Source organism: Macrobrachium rosenbergii, chromosome 18 (assembly GCF_040412425.1).
Source record: "Macrobrachium rosenbergii isolate ZJJX-2024 chromosome 18, ASM4041242v1, whole genome shotgun sequence".
In the NCBI taxonomy this organism is placed as follows: Eukaryota; Metazoa; Arthropoda; class Malacostraca; order Decapoda; family Palaemonidae; genus Macrobrachium; species Macrobrachium rosenbergii.
Genome location: NC_089758.1, coordinates 320437 through 334954, shown reverse-complemented (window position 1 = coordinate 334954; position 14518 = coordinate 320437). Strand labels below are relative to the sequence as shown.

The window sequence follows — 14518 nt, the reverse complement described above, 5'->3', positions numbered from 1 at the left end:
GCAAGTGATAAAACAGTCGAGTCCCTTATTTAGCCACAGTTAACCATAACAATACACACCTGTCCTGTATTATTATATTGATCTGTTATCATCGTAATATGTATAAAAAAAACTGATCGTCCCAAAATTTTTAATATTTTTGTTCTCAGGACCGAGCCTGCTACAGAAAGCAATTAGGAAAATAATTTTTTTCTTGCTAAAAGAAATGAATGTATTAATGGAATTATTATTTTTGATTTTCCACATAACAGTTTATGATACAGGCAGTCCCTGGTTAACGGCGGGCTCAGTTAACAGCGATCCGGTTTTATGGGGCTTGTCTAGCGATGAAAATCAGCATTGGGTTTCGGCGCTGAAAATCGCCAATTTCCGCTTTTCGGTTATCGCCGATAACCCCGTCGAAAATCTGCCTGATTTTCAGTTAGTGGCGATTTCAGTTATCATCACACCCTCAGAAATGGAACCCCAGCTAATCAGATCAAACAAAACCTTCTGGCAAAAGGACTGCCTGTATATTAATTCATATTTCACTGAGTGAGAGAGAGAGAGAGAGAGAGAGAGAGAGAGAGAGAGAGAGAGAGAGAGAGAGAGAGAGAGAGAGAGAGAGAACAAAAATACAACTCATACACTAGACAGTACGTTCATTACTCACAAAGCATCCGAGTTTACATCGCAATACAAGCTATGTGACTGGCTACGATTTTCACAACCCTTCCAGCTAATCAGCATCAAGAAAAAATTGATACCCTGCTGTGTGACTGGCTACTTTTAAACCCTTCTAGGCAAAAGAGAGAGAGAGAGAGAGAGAGAGAGAGAGAGAGAGAGAGAGAGAGAGAGATTTTGAGAGCAGATATTTTGTTGGGTTTTCTTTAGAACCAGATATTCAGTCTATGTTAGACTGATTGATTTATAGATTTTAGGCATACATGCCAAACACTGGGGCAACTAAGGCCAATCAGCACTGAAACAGAAATTGACAGTGAAAAGGTCTGAAAGGTGTAACGGAAGGAAAACCTCCCAGTTGAGGCAACAACAAGGCTCACGTGCCTGCAGCATTTTTAAAAAAATTTGTTTTATTTTAACCCGACACTCATGATATCATTTGGTCCATGCTAATTTACATGTTTTTTTTTTTTTTTTTAATCAATTGTTAAATATAATGCAATAAGAAAGGGTGGACAGTAAGATGGAAGAAAGAGAATATGAACGGAAGTAGAGTAAAACAAGCATGGAATGAAAGCAGTTGCAGCTAGGGGCCAAAGGGACACTGCAAAGAACCTTTTTCTTTAAGATAAAATGCCTACATTGCACCACATAGGTGAACTGGTGTACAGGCACTGCCAATCGCAGTTGCACGGGGAAGTTTAATGCCTTGCAGACTCAAGCTTACTTACGTGATATTGGTTTGGTACTGACCAAGATACATACAGAGGTCTCCTCCGAAGTCAGAGGCGCAGGTAGAAAGTCACTATGCTGGATTGGTTCTAAGCGAACTCCCTGTACAGATTCAGGTGAAATTATTTGGCTCAAAGCACCACCAGTAAGTCATGACCAAGACAACTAAGCTAGAGCCTAAGCTCTCTCAATGGCATAGAAAAAACTGCAGATAGTACCCAGGTGCTTCCCAAAGGCCATCCAGCTAGCAACCAAGGTTGATGGCCTCTAGAAACATCAGCCCCTGCACCTTGGTATCTGAATCATGGTGTACCGAACCCTCAGGACCATTCCAGGTGCTGACAAATCCAAGACATCCCCTCCTGTAGGAGGAGGCCCATTGAAAAACCCCATGGGATTGTTTTAAGACTGATATATCAAAGTACATACTTCCCTATGAAAAAGCTCAAGAGAAAGAGTGGAAGTTTCTTTTTCCTAGCCAGATGCTTTATCCAGCTCTATCTCTCAGACACCTCTGAAGAAAAAAAGAGGAAAAGGGGAAATGGTGCCTGGCACCCTTGCCCCCCGCCTAGCAGAGGCAAGGCTTCTGATAGATGAACAAGGTGGTGAACGGCTGTCAAACTAAGCTGACAATACACCCCACTGGTCGTGGTGAGAGTACTCACCCAGGAAAAATGTGGCAAGGGTTACCCATGTTTGTGCCAAAACTTTCCTAAAAGACAGACTTCTTTCTAAGGCTGGATGACAGGAACCCACAGGCTCTGTAACTTCACTATGCCCCTGGAAGCCAAGGATCCCATACCAGTAGTACAGGTTTAGATAGCCTGGCTAGCTAGGCTGGACCAGCTACTCCTTCAGGACAAATATACAATTGGTTTTTTTTCTGATGTACGATACACAAACTTCAGAAGTACTCCTGTCTCACTGTTAGGCTAAAGAACCTTATTGATTGGAAAGCTCTTTGTTTCCTTGGGGCAAATAACTTGAAAATTTTTCATCCAGAATGGATGAAGGTTGGAACTTTGACATCGTATTTGTGTCATAATATGTAGCTCTAAGCAGCTCCATAAAACTGGAAACCTAAGCAGGGGCATTCCAAAAAACAGCTTTAGGTGATACTTTTGAGATCACCTTAAAATATGCCTTGATGAAATCAAACAGGTTTAATTTCTTACTCGTTCTAGCAGGATACAGGGCAAAAAATTGATTAAACAATAAGGCACAGCTCATAGGCTACTGAAGTACTGTAACTGAAATACTATGTCAATAGTCCCGAGACAACTCTACTGGGCCATACACACCATTGTCACTCTTGCCAGAAGAGGATAACATGTGAGACGGTTGACACAGGCACTTAACTCTACCTAATAAATCCTTTGCAGTAGATGTCAAATTTGAGACAGAAGACAGTTGAGAGAGAGGTGGCAAAAGCACAGACCTCCACCTCCATCCCAAGACACACCTTGGTTCCCTGGCAATGGAGATGATCTATTGACACAGGGGAATCCAAAGGGCAGGCTACAGGCAGATAAAGACTCTCACACCTCTCTTCTGGGGAAATTGTAAACAGTTGATTACCATGCGGAGAACTGCAATCTTTGCATATAACATACTCAGTCATATGTCTAACTGGTGAAAGAAGTAAATTAATATCTCCCTTAATTTTACCTATCCTTTTCTGCTAAACTACATACGAAGGCAGAGCAGAGGGAATGAGAAAGGGATCAAACCTATCAGGCAATGGAGAAGTAGGAGGAGAAGCAACATTAGGAGGAGGAAAAGACTGAGTATTCTTATGGCTGGACCTAACAAATTGTCTACATAATCTATCGGCCTCTTTGCACCTTCTGATACTTCACTAAATCATTTATCCCCAGACTACTCCCTTACATTCTTCACAATGAGAAGAAAAAATTAAACTTATTACCTACAGCTAACACGCTGCTAAACCATCAAGTAGAACCAAATACATTGTTTACACAAAATTCAATCCTACAAAGTCTAACTTCTATCTATGCTTGCTGTAGATGACATCAAGCAAAAACAATAAACCAGCACAATATTGCACAGGGGAAAGTCAGCCAGGAAAAAAATATTACAAGTACCATCCTACTTACGACGCAGCTTGGTTCCAACCAGTTGTAAGTCAAAATGGATGTAAGTCGAACCTAAGAAAGTGGCTGACATACTGGGTAGGGCATAATATCAAACCTTTGCTATATAAAGTACCTACACAGTACCGTAATGTAATGTACAATCATTATTTCTGTATTTTTACCATAATGTACTTCTACTGATATATTTTAATAATTTATATAATGCATATTATGTACAGGTAGGCACAGAGTTACAACAGGGTTAGGTTCTTGCATGCTTGTCTGTAGTCGATTTTAATGTAAATTGGTTTGCAATTCAGTCAGTACAGTTAATACTGTATGTTGCTGATAGGGCAGGGTAACTCCAACTGATGCTGCCTGAGTGATAAGAGAGCTCTCCTGAGATGGCACGTTGCCAAGTAACTCAGTGGTCAATTGTCATACGGCGTGTTCTCTTCATGCATCAGCCAGTACAAATGGTCGTTATGTCGAGCAGGTTGTAAGTCGGATGATACTTGTACATCCAATTCACACTGTACACTTAAGGACATGGCAGGAAGAATTCTGAAAAGAATTTTAAAATTCCACTGCCATCTGGTGGAAAACAGGTGAGTACTGACAACCCATCTGGGTCTCCCAAACATTATTTTATTTTGAATGCCAACAGCATCTAATGGTGCGATGATGTAAGCTAACCTTAACAGATGCTAAGATTCATCTCAAATAATAAATGCTAGATTGCATGAAAAGTATGACCTGAGAATTTTTAAGATATGGTAAGCTTTCTGTCAGATAACATGACTTTCATAAGGTTACCTGGTTCTCGCAAAAACAAGGACTCAAAGTCCCACCTTTGCTACTGTAAACCTCCAAGCAATTAATTTAAGCATTTTACATTAAACCTTATTTTACATAATCATAGGATTTGAAAATTTGGTACAGCTACAAATTGGATACTTAATATTTACAATTATTATTTATTAAACGCAACAATATCTCATATATTGTTAACAAACCATTCTCATAAACAGACGGAACCACTTACTCATCATATCTGAAGACTACAGTTCTTCTGTCCGGATCAGCTTCAATGTTAAAATATGGAAACCTCTTCTTATAAAGTTCAACAATGGGATTATCAATCTTTTTGCCTAAAAGATCTAAAAGGTATATGAAACTACCAGGAGGATACCGTATACCACTTGTCAAAGCATCTTCACCAAAGGTACGTTCACCATCACGAAATGAAACAGCAATTGGAGTCTTTCTTTTGGATTCCTTATTTAGTGCAATTTCCATTGGTACTCCTGGCTGAAGAGAAAATCATAAGCACATATTAATAGCAAAGCCCTGTAAAAATGATCACATAAAATAGGCACCAAATGCTACCATATCAATCAATAGCTTCACTTACTTTATAACGAAGTTCATAGAAAACAAAATAGACATGTCATGATTTATAGCATAATACAGATTTGTCACATAAACCTGTCAACCACATCAATATTTCATTTTTTTTTAAGCCAATATCTTCAGGTTCACAAGCATGGATTCCAAAGAGAAAAGCCATCCTCCTCACACATTAGCTCTGTCTGAGACATCCGTGCACTCAACTCAGTCTCTCGTGGGAAAAGATGATATACGCATTTGCACGAAAAACTTTTTCATCGTAAAAACATGGTTTGTTTCACATCACTAACCATACAGCTGCCTGAACCACTAATCAGATGGAAGGCAAGCTTGCCTGGATAATCTTGCCAAAAATGTCATAATATGAGTTTGAGGATAAGTTGAAGTGCAAATGTTTAATAACATATTTTCATAATAAAATTAAGTTCCTTATATACTTACCAAGTAATTACATAGCCATAGTTTTAACCTTGTGCAGCAGCCTTTAATTTAAAATTGTGGTAGCACTTGATAGTGTACAGTAGGTGATAGACCCTGCCCACTTAACAGGTAACGTTGGAATGACTTGAAGGTGGTAGCGTCATTCTGTTTGTGACCTTATGTCCATTACAGGGGATGAGGAGGGCTCTGATTCTGTAATTGCTTGCTAAGTATATATGAAAATGAAGTTTTCATAATAAAACTAATATTGTAATACTTACCTAAACACCTGAATTATGCCCTTAAGCCCACTAGCCCGAACAGCTCTCAATTACCAATCCCACTAGTGGAAATTTTAACAGCCAGCATTACCAATGCTGCAAGTAAAATCTTGTCACTTGAGCTACCATAACAAATGGTTGGCAATGCTGACACAGGTGCGTGCCAACACTCCTATCGTTGTTAATTCCTTTATTCAAGTTCAAAATTGATGTGGGGAAGGAGGGTATCCAAGCACCAGTGAGGAGATCTATGCTTTGGTGGACTACTATTGCACAGTCACTAGTATGCCAGTCATCCAATGTTCTCCAGTGAAAGTCAATAAGGCAGTTAGACCTAGCTATGGACAGGTCAATACGTGACAAAGTGCCTGTTTGTATATGAAAGTGAGTAGGCTCACCTGTATTAAGAATCCCTATATCTTCATTTTCAAGAAGTGATGCTGGGGGATTTCTTTTTCTATTAGCTAAAACATCACCCCACAATGGATGTCTACATGTCTCCTACAAGAAGAAATGGTTGAGGAAGTTGATTAATCACCCCTACTACATCATTATAGCAGACATCATCATTGGGAGGTAAGTAGAGAGAACAAACAGTATATTTTCTAATTAATTCTACTTCCACTGCGACTGCTTGAAGGGGAGTTTGCAGACTTAAAGATATCTGAGGAATGTCATGGCGAATATAAGCCAAACTACCTCCATGACTTCCTACTTGAGGATTATAAGCAGTTCGGTATGCAGTGTATTCTCTTGGACAAGGAGTATTAACATCCAACATAGCTTCCTGTAAACAAATATAAACTGGAGAGAATTCATGAATGAGTATCTTAAGCTCTTCATACTTAGCCCTCAGACCTTGACAGTTCCGTGCAAGATGGAGGAGACAATGCTGGTTATTTTCTAGAGGACTCTTTGAAAGAAGCCCTCAATTCTGAATTTTTCATTTTACTTCCTGATGATTTTTTAATGATAGTCGAGATATTTTTGGTTTTACACTCTTTATAACATTATGTAGCTTATCTGATTGGTGCGGATTGTGGTGTATATCACAGTGGTTATTTAGTGAATTATCTCATTAGGCAATTTTTATCCATCAACTTTGTTTATAGGCAATATTTCATACCTAATGCTAGGTATTTCAGCAGGTCTTGTAACTGGAGGGGAAAGGAAGGTGGTCTTCCTCTTGTCCTATTGGAAAGTGGGAAGGTGTGTTAGTATTTTCCTTCCGTTATGACAGCATTAACATGCTCGAGTACCGAGTTCCTCTCCTAAATTGGGCAGAGACAGCACCCGAGATGACAGCTGAGGGCTGCTCAGCTTAGAAGAAGGTGCAGAAGGAAGGGGAATATAATATCCAAAATTGAGGCACTGATTCCTGAATTGGAGGATGAGCATGTACATCTAAACTTATGTTTGCATTCACTGGCCTACCTGGCATTTTTTGTTTATCTTGCTTGCTGATATTTGATTTCAAGGCCTTAGTGTAATTCTTTTAACCCACACTTATATGCTCTGCATCTGATTTTAGAAGAGTAGCTGTTTCCATTTGAAAACATGGGCATTTTCTATCACTGGACTTACAAGTAATGCATTGAGTGCCTAATGTGCACTTGCCATGTGCTGGTGCAGAACAGTTGTCATACAACTTGTCATTTTTACAGACTCGAGAAGGATGACTGTATCTGAAACAGTTGAAGCACTGCAATGGTTTTTGTTTGTATAGGCATACCAGCACCCTTTCCTTTTCTATACACAAATGAGAGGGAAAATTATCATCCTCTAAAGTGATAATTATCATAGTAGTTTTTGGAATTTTACATACCTGCCAATCCTGTTTTGGAAACACATCTAATATCTCCTCTTTTTTGAAGTCATATACAGGCAGTCCCCGGTTAACGGAGGGGGGTTCCATTCATGGGCAAGCGCCACTAACTGAAAATCGGCGATAATAGCACTAATAACCAGCTTAACGGCGCCGTTAACCAGATTTCGGTGCTGCTAACCAGAGATCAGTGCTGCCATTAAGCGGAGATCGGCGACGCTAACCAGAGACTGGTCCCGCTAACTGGAGATCAGCTCCGAAAATCCAGTTAATGGCTTTGCTAGACAAGCGCGTAAAACCGGATCATCGTTAACCGATGCCGCTGATAAGCAAGGACTGCCTGTAAATTCATGCTGAAGATCACCCCTCTTCCATAACTAAAATTAATATGGGGTTTTACCAAATCTACAAATGTTACAATTTCCTATAGTGCCTACTGTCTTTTGCAAATATTTATTACTGAATTTCAAATAATTACAACTCTCCTCTTTTGCAGTTGCTATAAGCCATTAGGGGAGTTTAGGTACTCCTGCTGATTATCTTCAAGAGTCGGAGACTTATTTTCATTCCAGTCATTACGATAAACACAACATTTTTTTAAAAATGTTTTATACAGGCAGTCGCCCGTTATCGGCGGGGGTTCCGTTTCTGACGGTATGATCATAACTGAAAATTGCTGATAATCGAAAATCAGTGATTTTCGGGGCTTATTGGCGCCGAAAAGCACTGAAAGTCTGTGATTTTCAGTTATCGGTGCCACTGTTAGTTATGTATCGGTGCAATACCCAATTATCCGCGCTGATAAGCGAAATCTGCAATTTTCGTGCAGAAAATTACAGATTTTCATTGCTAGACAAGTGCCGTAAACCGATCGCTGATAACCGGGACTGCCTGTATATACTTTCCAAATAATTACATAGCTGTTAGTTTCTACTTTACGTGGGGATGACTCAAAATTTAAAAATCACGGTAGCGTGTTCTTGTTTTGGGTGTACAGTAGGTAGCTTGCCCCGCCCACTTTCGGGAAGAATAAAAAACAGAGCTAAAGAGCTCAATTCCCCATGCTCTGTGTCCATGAGGAGGGTCTGATCATGTAATTATTTGGTGAGTATATATAAAACTTTATATTATAAAAATTTTACTTTATATTAGCAACTTACCAAACAATTACATGGCTCAATCCCACACTGAAGGGAGGTGGGATGCATGGACATATACTACTCAAAAACACTGAGAGATGGAGATGAAATTAAATAGAAAATTAGCTAGCATCATGTAATGCTTGTTGTAACCTGAACTGGTGAGGAAGCTAAAGCAGGTAGATACTGCCTCTGGTCGGAACTCCTCTCAACCTGTAGTGGCGTGGTGGTAGAGCCAAGGGCCGCCGTTACTTTAGTGGGGGCTTTGCAACATAGGAGTACACTGCAGGTTGCCAAAGCTTACAATCCAATAAAAACATATATACATATATATTTGTACCCTTGCCCTGGGTGCAGTACAACAAAAAATATGACCAGATAAATTTTAACCTACACCACAATAAAAATTGATCTACCCAAACCATGAAAACCAATGACCAGTGGGTACTCACAACACACAATGCCCTCAGACTTCCCAAGAAAACATAACATTCCCTACTCAAGGAGAGGGACAGAGGAAATCAAAGGCATTCCTCCTATCCTTCGTCCCCCAATACCATGCCAGCTGCGAAGAATGGGCCTAATGTACTGCATTTTTCGTACACTGTTTCAATATCGCGAAGGTAAAACAAAGCGAAAACTGACTTGCATCTCCAATACGTGGACTGCAAGATCATGGAGAGTGAGAGATTACGCTGAAGGCCAGCACGATGGCAACTCCCTTAATTCATGGGCTTTAACTTTACACAAAGGAATGATATTTCCCTGAACTCCCAAGTGTGATTTGGAAATCACAGTCCTTGAAAAGGTTAAGGCATTTTTGAATACAACGTTAGGTTGGGGCTCAGTGGAAACAGTGACTTTCCTGTTGAGAATCTGCCCTCTACCAGCCACCACCAAAGGTCCTTGATTTCCGGAGTGAAGGGAAGACACACAAGTCCAGGAAGTTCTTCCTGTGCCAGCTGGGCCTGAGGAAGAACTGCAACACTCTGGTGTGTAATCTCCCCAATGGTACAAACTTCTTGATGGAAGACAGCATCCCCAGGAGGTTCATCCACTCTTTGGCCGAGCAAGACAGGTGAGAGATGAAGTCTCGGACTTTCCTGAGGCACTTCTGGATTCTTTGCTGGGACGGAAAAGCCTGAAAGTTCAGAGAATCGATCTTCATCTGCAAATAAAGAACAGATAGATGGATGGATGTATGATATTTAGGGCAAAGCCCAGGCACTGGGGCCAACAAGGCCATTCAGCGTAATGGAAAGAAAATAAATTATGTTAAAGTTATGAATTCATGAAGGAAATGATTAATAAATAAAATAAAGTGATGTGACCAATAAATAAGGGTATGAAGTTTAATGAATGATGTGCTATATAAAAAAAAAAAAATTAATGTCATTAAAATTTACTGATGTAATAAAAAATAAATTAAATATCGTTAAAAATTTTAATACACACTTTAAAAAAAGAGATGATAGCAGAAATATCTGCTTCATCTCCCAAAATATCACACAGGGATTTACCCTGAAAATATCTCTCTTTGGTTAAAATATCTGGGGCAGACCACCAGAATGTGCTCCACTGTTAGTGTCTCGTCACAGTAAGCACACTCTGGAGGGCTGCTTCCTTCTAAAATAAACTGATGGGTTAGACGAGTGTGCCCAATCCTTAATCTCAAGTTAAAATAACCTCTGTTCAAATGTCAAGCTGGAATGACGAAGACCACGGTAGTACATTATCCCTAATATTTCTATATTTTTATTATTGGCAAGAAGGGGAGAAGTCCACCTTTCTTGCCATTTACTTAAAACATAAGATCTAATGGGACCTTTAGATCTGTATGAGGCACTTTTCTAAAAGAGGTTTCTGATAAAATACTAGCAGCTTTCGCTTCCTATCTGCCATCTCGTTTCCGCGAATCCCCACGTGAGAAGGGACCCAACAGAAAGAGACTGATTTACGTCGACAATATATACGAAAAAGCCACTCCTGAACTTTTTCAATTAATGGATGAAAGCTATTAAATTTTTAATAGCTTCTAAGGTGCTTCTAGAGTCTGAGTATATGACAAAATTAGAGTCACTACTTTGAAAAACTAAATCTAGGGCAGACACTACGGCTGTTAATTCGGCAGTAAATATTGATGCAGAGTCAGGTAATTTAGCTGTGTACGCTGTATCACCAAGGATAACAGCGCAAACTAACACCACTATCTGACTTAGATCCATCTGTATAAATTTTTGTAAAATTAGTATGGGTAACATCGTGCTCTAAGAATTTTCCCCTAATCTCTTCTACAGTGCAGTCCTTTTTGTTAAACAGTTTCTTTGCATATTGATGCTTCTGGGATAAGCCATGGAGGATTTACAGGATATTCTACTTCCAGGACTTTCTGGGATTTAAGGTGATTATTCCTAACATCCTCATTCAGTCGAATTTGGAATGGTTTAGAAGCTCTTGTACCAGAAAACTTCGAGAGTCTGTTTCCTTTAGTGCTTGAAAGGAGGGATTTTTGGGAGCACTTTTTTCATTCTAGCCATGTATCGCAACCCTAGCTCTTGCCTTCTTAGATCAAGGGGTAAATGATCTGTGTCGACATAAATGCTTTCAACAGGCGAAGTTCTAAAAGCCCCTGAGCATATTCTCAACCCCATGTTGTGTACAACATCCAGTTCCTTTAGCTTGGTTTTACAGGCTGAGGAATAAATCTGACAGCCATAGTCTAACTTAGATCGACACAGAGAGTCATATAGCCTCAGAAGGGATTTCTTATCAGCCCCCCAACTAAATCCAGAGACAACCTTTAAAATATTCATAGATTGTTTAACATTAAACTTTAGGGCATTTATGTGGCTAGCCCATGTTAATTTATGGTCAATAGTCATCCCCAGAAATTTAACTTCACTCGTAAAGGAAGGATGGACCCTTTAAACTAAGTGTGGGAACCTCTTCCACACGCCGGCACCTGGTGAATCTTACTGCAACTGTTTTGGAAGAGGAGAATTTGAAACCATTCTCATCAGCCCACTTAGTAATAGCATTAATAGACCTTGCAAATGTTTACATACGGACAAGGAATCATATCCTGTGCAGTATATTGCAAGGTCATCGACAAAAAGCGAGCATTTAACAGGGGCGAGATTTTTTAATCACGCTATTTATTGCCACTGAAAAAGTGTTACACTTAAAACGCTTCTTGGGGAACTCCTTCCTCCTGCATAAAAGGTTGGGAGAAGGAGTTTCCCACTCTTACCTTAAAAAGTCTGTCTGATAAAAGGAATATATAAACCTGACCATTCTTCCACATATGCCCATCTTGTGCAATTGTTTCATGATGCCAATTCTCCAGGTAGTGTCATATGCTTTCTCCAAGTCAAAAAATATGCCAATGGTCTGACACTTTTGGCGAATCCTTGCTGGATTTGGCTGGTCAGCCTCAGCAAGGGATCAAGGGTGGAGCGGTTTTTTCTGAAACCAAATTGAAATGGCGATAGTAATCCTTTGGTCTCCAGGTGCCAAACCAGTCTAGTATTTATCATTTTCTCCATCAGCTTACATACACAGCTGGTAAGAGCTATTGGTCTATAGCTGGTGGCTTGGAAGCATCTTTATTAGGCTTTTTAACTGGGACAATTATGGATATTTTCCAGTCCTTGGGTAAAATTCCAGTTTCCCATATTTTGTTTATAATCTTCAGTAAATATTTTTTGGCATCATCTGGGAGGTGTTTCAGCATTTCATATATGATTGTATCCTCACCTGAGCTGTGGATTCACTTGAGGAGAGCGCCTCACGAAGTTCTCTTAGGGAAAATTTGTAGTTGTATGGTTCAGATTTTCCCGAATCAAACTTCAGACACATTTCAGAATTCCTAATTCTTTGAAATTCTGGAGAATAATTGTTAGGGCTGGAAACTTTAGAAAAGTGTTTTCCTAGCTCATTGGCAACTTCAGTGGGCTCTGTGATTAGAGTGTCATTTATTTTTAATGAGGGCAATGGTGACGCTACAAATTTTCCACTCAGTTTCCTTATTTTGCGCCACACCACTCTTAGTGGGTCTTTGAGTTTATTCCATTAATATAGTAAAGCCAACATTCTCTTTTGGCTTTCTTATAAAAAGCGCCGCTGCTTGGCTAAAGCACGTTTGTAGATTAATTTAGACTGAGGGGAGCCACTAGTTTTGTAACGTCTGTAGCATTTCCTAGTCACTTTTCTCAGAATACCACATGTCTTATTCCACCAGGGAACTGCAGGTCTACGAGGTTTGCCTTTTGTTTTTGGAATCGAGCTTTCAGCACTCTTCAAAGTAGATTCAATAAAGTAATCATAGGCATCTAGATGAGAATGAAAGGACTCAAACTCCCTATCTAGATTGACACCCTTACTAAATTTATCCCAGTCTCGTCCTCTACCTTCCACTTAGGTAAAACTTCAGATGGAGCATTCAGAGCATATTTCAAATGGATCGGGTAGTGATCACTTCCATTTAAATCTTCATTAACAGACCAATTAAAATCAAGGTGGATACTAGTTGAAGAAATACTAAGGTCCAGTGCAGAGAAATGATTATCGTGAATGTTGTGGAAAGTCATTGACCCATTATTATACAGGGTAACATCATTCCTGTCAATAAGGTCTTCGATTAATTTCCTTTACTATCTAAAAACCGACTTCCCCAAAGGGGGTTGTGGGCATTAAAATCACCTAGCAAAAGTAAAGGAGCTGGAAGTTGGTCAATTAACGACTGAATATCTCCAATGTTAAAATCAAGGTCTGGTGGAAGGTATAAGGAGCAGATTGTTATCCTCTTTTCCAAAATGACTGAAATAGCGACAGCTTGTAGTGTTGTATTTAATTGTATTGTGGAGTGCTGTAGAGATTTATTAATAATAATTGCAGCACCTCCATGGGCACGATCACCAATTGGGGGATATGATTTAAATATTGAATAATTTAGTCCAGGATTATAAACAGAGTTGCCTAACATTGTTTCCTGTAGGCATATAATCCCTGGGTTAACTTCATGCATTAAAACTTTAAGGTCTTCTGTACGGGCTCTGAGACCTTTACAGTTCCACTGAAGAATATCGAGCAAGAATGCTAAGGTGGTAAAATGTGCTACTTCCCACTCCTTGGAGGGGAAGTACTGTTCCTAGGGTGGAGGGGAAATTCTCCTTTATAAGAGATTGTTTTCTTAATCCCTTTTCATCTGAATTGGTGTCAGGGTCTTTGGTTGATCTTCATATTTTTTATTATGAACCTGATGTTCAGAATTATTGTTGTGGTTCTGTGCACCACTAATCCTATTTGTCTTAGGGCGGCAAGACTGAATTGAACTCAGATGTTTTTGTTCTGAAACTACTTTTGGAACCACCTTTCTAGGAGGAGAGATGTCTTCCAAAACACTGAACCCATTTGAAGTTTTTATTATAAAATTATCATTATTTGGGGAACTATTTCTTGTGCGTTTCTTTGTAGTTGCAACCGTAGTTTTATTATTATTTTTGTTTGTGGCTGTGGCGATTGATGGCTCTGAACTAGCTCTATCTAATTGGGATTGTTCCTTTAGCTTATTTTGGTTTGAAGTATTTTCAGAATATTTTCCTGAATTATTGGCTGATTTTGGCACCCTTATTTTTGGGGATGAATCGACAGCTGTGGATGGGTGGAAGATAAATTTTCTGAGCTTTTGGAAGTACAATTTTTGCTACTGGACTTCAAAGCACTTGCCGACGAAAGTTTCTCACCAGTTTGGAGATTTTCATTATTATTTATGGTTCGAGAAATACCAGGTTTGTGATATCTTCCATCAGACACAGTTATTGGTGGCCTTACATTGTTGGAAGTTTTCATAAGTTTTATTACAGAAGCATACGTAGTGTTGGCACTTTTGTTTGCCCCCATTACCGCAAGCGCTTTGCTTCACTAATGCTAATATGTTCATTATCTGCCACT

At 39.4% G+C, this 14518-nt stretch overlaps 1 protein-coding gene across 4 annotated transcripts in view; it reads right to left on the bottom strand.

Moving 5' to 3' along the window:
- Grp170 (Grp170 co-chaperone) overlaps positions 1-14518 on the bottom strand; it is a 309324-nt gene that overhangs the window by 252086 nt on the left and 42720 nt on the right. For all 4 annotated transcript variants that reach the window (XM_067120035.1, XM_067120037.1, XM_067120034.1 and 1 more), the window contains exon 3: positions 4537-4802. In XM_067120035.1, coding sequence (XP_066976136.1) covers positions 4537-4802 — 266 coding nt within the window. The remainder of the gene's footprint in view (positions 1-4536; positions 4803-14518) is intronic.